Here is a 12,991-nt window from a genome sequence, read left to right as displayed (position 1 = left end):
TTGTATATAGCCTCTCTACTGTATATAGCCTCTCTACTGTATAAAGCCTCTCTACTGTATATAGCCTCGCTACTGTATAGAGCCTCTCTACTGTATATAGCCTCTCTACTGTATAGAGCCTCTCTACTGTATATAGCCTCTCTACTGTATATAGCCTCTCTACTGTTATAGCCTCTCTACTGTATATAGCCTCTCTATTGTATATAGCCTCTCTACTGTATATAGCCTCTCTACTGTACATAGTCTCGCTACTTTTATAGCCTCTATTGTATATAGCCTCTCTACTGTATATAGCCTCTCTACTGTTATAGCCTCGCTACTGTATATAGCCTCGCTACTGTATATAGCCTCTACTGTATATAGCCTCTCTACTGTATATACCCTCTCTACTGTATATACCCTCTCTACTGTATATAGCCTCTCTACTGTGTATAGCCTCTCTACTGTATATAGCCTCTCTACTGTGTATAGCCTCTCTACTGTATATAGCCTCTCTACTGTATATAGCCTCTCTACTGGATATAGTCTCTCTACTGTTTATAGCCTCTCAACTGTATATAGTCTCTCTACTGTTTATAGCCTCTCTACTGTATATAGCCTCTCTACTGTATTTAGCCTCTCTACTGTTTATAGCCTCTCTACTGTATATAGCCGCTCTACTGTATATACCCTCTCAACTGTATATAGTCTCTCTACTGTATATAGTCTCTCTACTGTGTATAGCCTCTCTACTGTATACAGCCTCTCTACTGTATATAGCCTCTCTACTGTATATAGCCTCTCTACTGTATATAGCCTCGCTACTGTATATAGCCTCGCTACTGTATATAGCCTCTCTACTGTATATAGCCTCTCTACTGTATATAGCCTCTCTACTGTATTTAGCCTCTCTACTGTATATACCCTCTCTACTGTATATAGCCTCTCTACTGTACATAGTCTCGCTACTGTATATAGCCTCTACTTTTACAGCCTCTCTACTGTATATACCCTCTCTACTGTATATACCCTCTCTACTGTATATAGCCTCTCTACTGTGTATAGCCTCTCTACTGTATATAGCCTCTCTACTGTGTATAGCCTCTCTACTGTATATAGCCTCTCTACTGTATATAGCCTCTCTACTGTATATAGCCTCTACTGTATATAACCTCTCTACTGTATATAGCCTCTCTACTGTATATAGCCTCTCTACTGTATATAGCCTCTACTGTATATAACCTCTCTACTGTATATAGTCTCGCTACTGTATATAGCCCCTCTACTGTATATAGCCTCTCTACTGTATATACCCTCTCTACTGTCTATAGCCTCTCTATTGTATATAGCCTCTCTACTGTATATAGCCTCTCTACTGTATATAGCCTCTCTACTGTGTATAGCCTCTCTACTGTATATAGCCTCTCTACTGTTATAGCCTCGCTACTGTATATAGCCTCTCTACTGTATATAGTCTCTCTACTGTTTATAGCCTCTCTACTGTATGTAGCCTCTCTACTGTATATAGCCTCTCTACTGTGTATAGCCTATCTACTGTATATAGCCTCTCTACTGTATATAGCCTCTCTACTGTATATAGCCTCTCTACTGTATATAGTCTCTCTACTGTATATAGCCTCTCTACTGTATATAGTCTCTTTACTGTATATAGCCTATCTACTGTATATAGCCTCTCTACTGTGTATAGCCTCTCTACTGTGTATAGCCTCTCTACTGTATATAGCCTCTCTACTGTATATAGCCTCTCTACTGTATATAGCCTCTCTACTGTGTATAGCCTCTCTACTGTATATAGCCTCTCTACTGTATATAGCCTCTCTACTGTTATAGCCTCTCTACTGTATATAGCCTCTCTACTGTATATAGCCTCTACTGTATATAACCTCTCTACTGTATATAGCCTCTCTACTGTATATAGTCTCTCTACTGTTTATAGCCTCTCTACTGTATGTAGCCTCTCTACTGTGTATAGCCTCTCTACTGTATATAGCCTCTCTACTGTATATAGCCTCTCTACTGTATATAGCCTCTCTACTGTTATAGCCTCGCTACTGTATATACCCTCTCTACTGTATATACCCTCTCTACTGTATATAGCCTCTCTACTGTGTATAGCCTCTCTACTGTATATAGCCTCTCTACTGTGTATAGCCTCTCTACTGTATATAGCCTCTCTACTGTATATAGCCTCTCTACTGTATATAGCCTCTACTGTATATAACCTCTCTACTGTATATAGCCTCTCTACTGTATATAGCCTCTCTACTGTATATAACCTCTCTACTGTATATAGCCTCTCTACTGTATATAGCCTCTCTACTGTATATAGCCTCTACTGTATATAACCTCTCTACTGTATATAGCCTCTCTACTGTATATAGCCTCTACTGTATATAACCTCTCTACTGTATATAGCCTCTCTACTGTATATAGCCTCTCTACTGTATATAGCCTCGCTACTGTATATAGCCTCTCTACTGTTATAGCCTCTCTACTGTATATAGCCTCTCTACTGTATATAGCCTCTCTACTGTATATAGCCTCTCTACTGTATATACCCTCTCTACTGTATATAGCCTCTCTATTGTATATAGCCTCTCTACTGTATATAGCCTCTCTACTGTATATAGCCTCTACTGTTTACAGCCTCTCTACTGTTTATAGCCTCTCTACTGTATATAGCCTCTCTACTGTATATAGCCTCTCTACTGTATATAGCCTCTCTACTGTATATAGTCTGTCTTTTTACTGTTTTATTTCTTTACTTACCCATTGTTCACCTAACACCTTTTTTGCACTATTGGTTAGAGCCTGTAAGTCAGCATTTAGGGTCTACACCTGTTGTATTCAGCACACGTGACAAATCAACTTTTATTAATTTGTAACTAGGGGAAACTTCACTATGGAGCCAAATAGCCACCGTCAACAGTAAAATGATTAGATTAGCCTGCGCTCCAGCAGGTATATCTCACTAGTCACCCCACCTTCAACAGTAAAAATGATTAGATTAGCCCGCGCTCCAGCAGGTATATCTCACTAGTCACCCCACCTTCAACAGTAAAAATGATTAGATTAGCCTGCGCTCCAGCAGGTATATCTCACTAGTCACCCCACCATCAACAGTAAAATTATTAGATTAGCCCGCGCTCCAGCAGGTATATCTCACTAGTCACCCCACCATCAACAGTAAAATCAGTGGATGAGTGTAGGCCTACGTTATGTTAGAAACACTCAGAGCACATCTTTACTATTACAGTTCCCTGTTTCAAGTTCCCCAAACATGTCACTCACCGTGTATAAACACGATAAGGAGCAAAGCCCACACACATATATGTATGTCTGTGTGTGTGTGTGTGTGTGTGTGTGTGTGTGTGTGTGTGTGTAAGGTTCCTTTTCCCAACCAATCAGAGTACACTAAACAGGTAGAACACAGGGATCTAGACTTAATTAAAGGGGAAATGTGTGTGTGTGTGTGTGTGTGTGTGTGTGTGTGTGTGTGTGTGTGTGTGTGTGTGTGTGTGTGTGTGTGTGTGTGTGTGGTGACAGCAGGTCTTTTAGCGATGTAGTCTCATGATTAATCTCAGGATCTGGGATTTCATCCAAAATCTAGTGACTTCTTCTTTCACACACACGCACTCTCAAACACGCACTCTCTCACTCTCTCTCTCTCTCACACACACACACACACACACACACACACACACACACACACACACACACACACACACACACGCACTCTCAAACACGCACTCTCTCACTCACTCTCTCTCTCTCTCTCACACACACACACACACACACACACGCACGCACGCACGCACGCACACACACACCAGTGGAACAGTAGGAAGTGATACTTTTTGCATAACTGGTTTTACATAAACACACACAGTCCCCTGCCCATAAGCATCCTGTCTATCTCTATGTTTATCTGTTAATCTCCTGGTTACATCAGGTCTCAACGCAGAGCACCTTGAAACAGAACACCCTGAGAGTCAAGGTAAAGTCATCCATCTGCTTGTGTCTAGTTTTGCACCTGCTGTCTTGATTTGAAAACATCTTAAACCACAAAATGTCTTTAGAAGAACAAATATGACTGACCACCTCGATGCGGTCTAATGGAGCGCAAAAATGTGAAAATGTGACACTTAGAGCTAGAAAATTGTATATCGGCTCGATTCGGTCTGATGCATAAACATTTGAAATCGTGTTTTTCACGTTGGATAAAAGTAGAGACTCGGAGCTAGAAAATGGTATATATCAGACACAACAGTTGAGGAGAAATGGGAAAGTAAATTCTGCTTGGGAAGTTGATAAACTTGTAACAAAGATTAAGACTAAAAGAGGAGAAAGTAGTAGCCTACAATAATGAAAAACACCAGGTAAAATAACACTTTATCTCGTCCTTGGTCTTTCTCCTAATCTGACGTTGGAGAAGGTCATGTTGTTCTTCACATACCGGCTCTACACTACATCAAATAAAAACGAAGTTGATTTGTCGAACAGGAAACAGGATACAGAAGCTGGAAACATTAGATCCTGGTCTCCCCTGTAAGCCTATTACAGTCAAACGGTTACTTGCATATTTGCAAAGTAGCAATATAAATATAATACAATATAAATATAATACAATATAAATACAATACAATATAATACAATATAAATATAATACAATATAAATATAGTACAATATAAATATAATACAATATAATACAATATAAATATAATACAATATAAATATAGTACAATATAAATATAGTACAATATAAATATAATACAATATAATACAATATAAATATAATACAATATAAATATAGTACAATATAAATATAGTACAATATAAATATAGTACAATATAAAATATAATACAATATAAATATAATACAATATAAATATAATACAATATAATACAATATAAATATAATACAATATAAATATAATACAATATAATACAATATAAAATATAGAAAGTGCCCGGATAAAAATATTTTACAAATATTTTACAATTATTAGATGATTCTTATCCAGACACACTTGTCTAAATCGATGGGTCATGAGAAATAACTTCTATAACCCCCCCACAGCTACATCTAGCTAAGTGGGTGGATCACTACTGTCTACTACACATGTTCATGAAATACAATAGATGGCTGTAATCACCCCCCAGACACACCTGGCTAACTTGATGGGTCATGTAATCATCTGACGAAGTGGAGTCTTTTGTTAAGACATGCTAGCTAACTAGCAAAACAATTAACCATAATTACAACCCATACAGTTAAAAACTCATTTTTATAGCTAGCCAACAAAATGCTGTAGTATGAATCTGCAGGAAGCTAAAGCTAACTATGTTCAATGTTAGCTGGCTAACATATAGGCTAATAACTAGCAATGTAAATGTCTGTCTGAGATACAAATAATATTACTACACAGATCATACATGTAGCGTTAGCTAGCGAGCCAGCCAGCCAGTTAACGTTAGCTAGCTAGCTAACAGTACGCTTTAACTTGCAATGAAACATTTTAAACGTATAATAATCTGAAAATGTAGCTAAACTTTTTAATCCGTTTACTTGGATGAACACTTCACGACAGACTGGAACCCCTCCTGTGTTGTTTCTGATTTGTGTTCGTAGCTACAGCTTGTTTGACCCGTTGTGTCGAGTCACTCCGGAAAGTGGGTCGGTCACAACTTCTTCCAAACTGATTTTTTTGGTCGATTGAAACTGTTCAATTATTGGCATCAATGTTAGTTAAGAACAATTGCAACACTTTTTTTTTTTGCAGTTTTCCATGGATATAACGTGATATCTTTCCAAAAGAAAGCTGCGTCAGCAAGGATGATCTACACATACTCAGCAGCTCATGTTATAGATAGAAACATGCTACGTGTCAGACCAATCCCAACTCATCTCTCGGCATGTCCAGCCCATCCATTACCTCAGCCAATCATGGCTAGCGGGAAGGTTCCTGTCCTTTTCCGTGGCTAAACCAACTAGGCTCGTAATTTAAACAATTGTATAAGTATTTACAGATGGAACACAAGTTTATTATTAAGGCACATGAACATTCCAGAAGGCATTTAAGCCCAAAAACACATTTTGACACAAATGTTTAATTTGTGAAGAAGTAGTGAAGTAGTTACGTGCGACATACAACTAGCTTCCTGAAACAGGTCACACTTTATTTCGTTAGTCCATCTATGATCTACCGATGGTCTCACTATCAACAAACTCTGTTGATAAGCAACTGCTTGGCTAAGGTTAAGGTTAAGGGTTAAGTTAAGGGTTAAGTTAAGGGTTAGGATAAGGGTTAAGGTTAAGGGTTAAGGGTTAGGATAAGGGTTAAGGTTAAGGTTAAGGTTAGGGTTAAGGTTAAGGTTAAGGGTTAAGTTAAGGGTTAGGTTAAGGGTTAAGGGTTAAGGGTTAGGATAAGGGTTAGGATAAGGGTTAAGGTTAGGGTTAAGGTTAAGGGTTAAGGGTTAGGATAAGGGTTAGGATAAGGGTTAAGGTTAAGGTTAGGGTTAAGGGTTAAATTAAGGGTTAGGATAAAGGTTAAGGTTAAGGTTAGGGTTAAGGGTTAAGGGTTAAGTTAAGGGTTAGGATAAAGGTTAAGGTTAAGGTTAGGGTTAAGGGTTAAGGGTTAAGTTAAGGGTTAGGATAAGGGTTAAGGTTAAGGGTTAAGTTAAGGGTTAGGATAAGGGTTAAGGTTAAGGGTTAAGTTAAGGGTTAGGATAAAGGTTAAGGTTAAGGTTAGGGTTAAGGGTTAAGGGTTCAGTTATGGGTTAGGATAAGGGTTAAGGTTAAGGGTTAAGTTAAGGGTTAGGATAAGGGTTAAGGTTAAGGGTTAAGTTAAGGGTTAGGATAAGGGTTAAGGTTAAGGTTAAGGTTAAGGGTTAAGGGTTAAGTTAAGGGTTAGGATAAGGGTTAAGGGTTAAGTTAAGGGTTAGGATAAAGGTTAAGGTTAAGGTTAAGGGTTAAGGTTAAGGGTTAAGTTAAGGATTAGGATAAAGGTTAAGGGTTAAGTTAAGGGTTAGGATAAGGGTTAAGGGTTAAGTTAAGGGTTAGGATAAGGGTTAAGGGTTAAGTTAAGGGTTAGGATAAGGGTTAAGGTTAAGGTTAGGGCTAGAGTTAGGGGTAGTAGATAGTTGAAATGTCACTGATAGTCTGTAGAGAATCTACAGATGGACTATGCAAATAAAGTGTTAGTGAACAAATGTTTTCTGTTGAAAAGCTGTTTACACATCTAAACCACATTGCTTCCTTAGATATACACATATTAGTTTCCGTTCAAAACTATACAATCTGTTTTAACTATGTGTGACGTTACGTAACCAAGCAACCAACGATCGTCGCTCAACAGAAAAGGGAACTAACAAATGAGCCACCGACAACCAGAACGAAACAGGTGGAGTTTTTAATATGGGTTCAGAAAGTGGGTGCCAACTGACTGGGTACTGGCTGGGTACCCTCGATGAGGGTCTTAAACACCCACCCCCCCCCCCCCCCCACCCATGAACAGCCACTAAATTTGCCTGATAACAAACTAAAAGAACACCCAACTTAGATTAGGAAGTGAAAATAACTGTTGAGCAACCCGAACAGGGAGACACAAAATAAAAGGCTTTGTACGGACAAACTGAAAGAGGGACGGCAAACCAGCTCTTTCAACATCTATCATTCAAACTGGAGCATCGGCCATGCTGCTCTTAAAGGGGAACCGCACTGCTGCTCTTAAAGGGGAACCGCACTGCTGCTCTTAAAGGGGAACCGCACTGCTGCTCTTAAAGGGGAACCGCACTGCTGCTCTTAAAGGCGAACCGCACTGCTGCTCTTAAAGGGGAACCGCACTGCTGCTCTTAAAGGGGAACCGCACTGCTGCTTTTAAAGGGGAACCGCACTGCTGCTCTTAAAGGCGAACCGCACTGCTGCTCTTAAAGGGGAACCGCACTGCTGCTCTTAAAGGGGAACCGCACTGCTGCTCTTAAAGGGGAACCGCACTGCTGCTCTTAAAGGGGAACCGCACTGCTGATTTTGCCTCATTTGTTTGTCTTGCTCCTCAAGAAATTCTGGCGGCCATGACAGAAACCAAACGGGAGTTGGCTTGCGGGTGTGGTTTTTTGGAGGGTGTTTTCTTGGGTGTGTCCTTGCCACCACCGAGACACACCCCTTTGTCAGAACCTTGCCCGCAGCTGTTTCCTCCCCACTCAATCACAACTAACAAACCTCCTGCAGGTTGAGTTCAATAGCTACAGACAGAGGAAGGATGAGATGCCAGAGGAAGTGTTTAACAGGTCAGTAGCCTACAGAGTCATATGAGAAGAATGCAATTGCTGGATTTATGTAGATATTCTAAACTAAGTGTTTTGATAACTTTCACATGTATTAACAGGTCAGAATGGTTACCTTCAGTTACCTGGTTGGAACTGGCATTTCCCCATGTTTCAGTTACCTGGTTGGAACTGGTATTTCCCCATGTTTCAGTTACCTGGTTGGAACTGGCATTACCCCATGTTTCAGTTACCTGGTTGGAACTGGCATTTCCCCATGTTTCAGTTACCTGGTTGGAACTGGCATTTCCCCAAGTTTCAGTTACCTGGTTGGAACTGGCATTTCCCCATGTTTCAGTTACCTGGTTGGAACTGGCATTTCCCCATGTTTCAGTTACCTGGTTGGAACTGGCATTTCCCCATGTTTCAGTTACCTGGTTGGAACTGGCATTTCCCCATGTTTCAGTTACCTGGTTGGAACTGGCATTTCCCCATGTTTCAGTTACCTGGTTGGAACTGGCATTTCCCCATGTTTCAGTTACCTGGTTGGACTGTCACTCAGTCCTCCAGAAAGCAACACCTATGCAGTTCTATTACGTGATATATTCTACTACGTGATATCTTTAAAAAGATGTGTTCGACAGGATTACCTACACATACTGACCAGCTTAAATAGACAGAAGCCTGCTATATGGCAGACCAATCCAAACTCATTTCTTGGCATGTCCAGCCCACTCATTATCTCAGACAATCATGGCTAGCGGGAAGGTTGCTTCCCTTTTTCTGTGGCTAAACCAACTGGGCTCGTAATTTAACAATTATATTCGTATTTATAGATGGCATACACGATTGTTATCAAGGCACATGAAAGTTCACATGTTCCAGAATTTCTGCCCCCAAAAAACACATTTTGATTTAAAAAATGTTTATGTTGAAATGTCTCTCCTGTGAAGACGCGACATACGCCTAGTTTCTGAAACAAGTCACATATACGCACACGCAACTCAGGTCTGAATTTTCCTATGGTCCCTGGTCAAAAGTAGTGCACTACGCCTGTCTATGGAATATGGTGTCATTTGGAACGCACTCTGAATGACTTCAGCTGTTAATTTCACACTTTAAAATGTCTGAAACGATCAGGTTTAAGATGATTTGATTTCATTTGATTGAGGTCACTAATACCTATGAGTATAGATCCTCATCCACATAGTTGGTTATGTCAGAGGGAAAGTACAGACATCTTCTTACACAATCTCTCTATATCTTTCTCTTTCTCTCTCTCCTTCAGTCTCTCTCTTTTTCTCTCTTTCCTTTCTTTTTCAGAATGGGGTCTCTGGCCATGCTGGTCCTCCTCTTCTTCTCTCAGGGTCAAAGTTCAACCCCAGAGGTCGAGAAGAGGTCAACGTGTGATCAATGTGACGAACGTCTCTTCTGCAACTGCTCCTCCCGGAATTACCGACACGTTCCCACGGTAACCGTCACCGAGGTCGTAACCCTCGACCTCTCCTTCAACGACATCACCTCGGTTGCTGAGGACGATCTGAGAGAGTACACGTGGTTACGAACCCTTGATCTCCATAGCAACAGGATCGAGAGTATCCACGAATGGGCCTTCCACCTTCTGCAGGTAACCCATAGAGTTATATAAACGGCACATTGCCTGCATGTGGGGCGGCAGGGTAGCCTAGTGTTGGACCAGTAACCGGAAGGTTGCAAGTTCAAACCCCCGAGCTGACAAGGTACAAATCTGTCGTTCTGCCCCATAACAGGCAGTTAACTCACTGTTCCTAGGTCGTCATTGAAAATAAGAATTTGTTCTTTAACTGACTTGCCTAGTTAAATAAAGGTAAAATAAATCAAATTTCCTGCATTTAACACACATATATATATATATATATATATATATATATAGAGAGAGAGAGAGAGAGAGAGAGAGAGAGAGAGAGAGAGAGAGAGAGAGAGAGAGAGAGAGAGAGAGAGAGAGAGAGAGAGAGAGAGAGAGAGAGAGAGAGAGAGAGAGAGAGAGAGAGAGAGAGAGAGAGAGAGAGAGAGAGAGAGAGAGAGAGAGAGAGAGAGAGAGAGAGAGCACTCTTACTGCAGGTAACACATAGAGTTATATAGAGGGCACTCCTACTGCAGGTAACACATAGAGTTATATAGAGGGAACATCGAGCTCTTTGTTTATTTGGATCGACCTTAGCTTTTGCAGAAGTGGCAGCTACTTTTCCTGGGGTCCACAAAGAACACAAAACATGACAATTAACCAAACACAAGGAAGGCAATGTGTGTGTTAGAGTGTGTCTGTGTGGTGTGCTTGTGTGTGTCACAATCCCTGCTGTTCCATGAGATGTTTTTTTCAAGTTATTTTGCTGTTTGCTTGAATAACTTGAGATGGAAGGGAGTTCCATGCGATCATGGCTCTGTATAAAACTGTGCATTGCCATGAATTTGTTTTGGACTGTGAAGAGACCCCTGGTGACATGTCTTGTAGGGTATGTATGGGTGTCTGAAGAGACCCCTGGTGACATGTCTTGTGGGGTGTGAATGGGTGTCTGAAGAGACCCCTGGTGACATGTCTTGTAGGGTATGTATGGGTGTCTGACGAGACCCCTGGTGACATGTCTTGTGGGGTGTGTATGGTTGTCTGAAGAGACCCCTGGTGACATGTCTTGTAGGGTATGTATGGGTGTCTGAAGAGACCCCTGGTGACATGTCTTGTGGGGTGTGTATGGTTGTCTGAAGAGACCCCTGGTGACATGTCTTGTAGGGTATGTATGGGTGTCTGAAGAGACCCCTGGTGACATGTCTTGTGGGGTGTGTATAGGTGTCTGAGCTTAATGTTATTTGATTAAACAGACATTATGGAATTTTTTTCACAGTAATATTTATCATAAAAACAAGAAGAGAAGTAGTTAATCTGTTGTCAACCCTCAACCAGGAAAGACTGGCATCCATGTTGTTGATGTTAGTTCTTTATGTGCCGTTAAGGGTGAGGCGTGCTGCTCTGTTTGGAACCAGATGCAGTTTTGCTAGATCTTTCTTTGCTGCACCTGACCATATTACTGGACAGTTATCAAGATGAGACGAGATCAGACGAGATGAGACGAGACAAGATGAGACAAGATGAGAAGAGATGAGACGAGTTGAGAAGAGATGAGACGAGATGAGAAGAGATGAGACGAGATGAGAAGAGATGAGACGAGATGAGAAGAGATGAGACGAGATGAGAAGAGATGAGACGAGATGAGAAGAGATGAGATGAGAAGAGATGAGACGAGTTGAGAAGAGATGAGACGAGATGAGAAGAGATGAGACGAGATGAGAAGAGACGAGATGAGAAGAGATGAGACGAGATGAGATGAGACGAGATGAGAAGAGATGAGACGAGATCAGAGCCTGGACCACTAGTACAGCTGATTTTTATTTTTATGTTTAAAAACATACAGAATGCCTTTTTTATAACAGAAATACCTCTCCCTAATCTTCACAACAACTTTGTCAATATGACTTAACCATGACAATAGACCATTCAATGTTCCTCCTAGGAGTTTAGCTTTCTCAACTTGCTCAATTTATGGACAACTCCATTGGAGGTTTAGGTGTTAAATAATGTTTTTAACCAAATACCATACTTTTAGTTTTAGCTGTATTCAAGACCAGTTTATTATCGATCACCCATTCTGAAACTGACTGTAACTCCCTTTGAATTTCCGTGAGCTCACTGGCATTGGGAGCTGACATGTAAAAGTGGAGAATCATCCACATACATAGGAATTTTAGCTTTGTGTAATACCAGTGGGACATCATCTGTAAATATAGAGAAGAGTAACTGCCTAAGACAATTGCCCTGAGGAACACCGGACGGTACATATCTGATGTTAGAGAAGCCTCCATTGAAGAACACTCTCTGGGTTATTTTGGATGGATAACTCTCCAATCATGTGATGGCAGGTGATGTGAAGCCACAGCAAATGAATGTTTTCAATAAGAATTTATGATCAATAACATGACACTACAACATTCTATAACAGCCATGTTAGAACCCCAATAACATGACACTACAACATTATAACAGCCATGTTAGAACTCATTAACATGACACTACAACATTCTATAACAGCCATGTTAGAACCCCATTAACATGACACTACAACATTCTATAACAGCCATGTTAGAACTCATTAACATGACACTACAACATTCTATAACAGCCATGTTAGAACCCCATTAACATGACACTACAACATTCTATAACAGCCATGTTAGAACCCCATTATCATGACACTACAACATTCTATAACAGCCATGTTAGAACCCCATTAACATGACACTACAACATTCTATAACAGCCATGTTAACTCTTCATTAGCATAACATGGGGAATATTTAAATAATACTATGTAGGTAACCTCTGATCCATTGTAAAGAGAGGAGAGGAGCTCTCTAGCCCATCTCCATGAGGTGACCTCTGATCCATTGTAAAGAGAGAAGAAGAGCTCTCTAGCCCTTCTCCACAAGGTGACCTCTGATCCATTGTAAAGAGAGAAGAAGAGCTCTCTAGCCCATCTCCATGAGGTAACATCTGATCCATTGTGAGGAGAGAAGAAGAGCTCTCTAGCCCATCTCCACAAGGTGACCTCTGATCCATTGTGAGGAGAGAAGAAGAGCTCTCTAGCCCATCTCCATGAGGTAACCTCTGATCCACTGGAGCTCTCTAGCCCATCT

At 40.6% G+C, this 12,991-nt stretch overlaps 1 protein-coding gene across 1 annotated transcript in view; it reads left to right on the top strand.

The window, feature by feature from the left end:
- The first annotated feature begins 3,914 nt into the window (after window positions 1-3,914).
- LOC139379131 (toll-like receptor 2) overlaps window positions 3,915-12,991 on the top strand; it is a 31,392-nt gene continuing 22,315 nt past the window's right edge. Inside the window, exons 1-2 of the mRNA XM_071121962.1 lie at window positions 3,915-3,997; window positions 9,555-9,893. Coding sequence (XP_070978063.1) covers window positions 9,591-9,893 — 303 coding nt within the window. The 5' untranslated portion in view covers window positions 3,915-3,997; window positions 9,555-9,590. The remainder of the gene's footprint in view (window positions 3,998-9,554; window positions 9,894-12,991) is intronic.

The sequence above is a fragment of the Oncorhynchus clarkii genome, chromosome 21 (genome assembly GCF_045791955.1).
Source record: "Oncorhynchus clarkii lewisi isolate Uvic-CL-2024 chromosome 21, UVic_Ocla_1.0, whole genome shotgun sequence".
Taxonomy (NCBI): Eukaryota; Metazoa; Chordata; class Actinopteri; order Salmoniformes; family Salmonidae; genus Oncorhynchus; species Oncorhynchus clarkii.
This window is presented reverse-complemented; position numbering and strand designations above follow the sequence as displayed.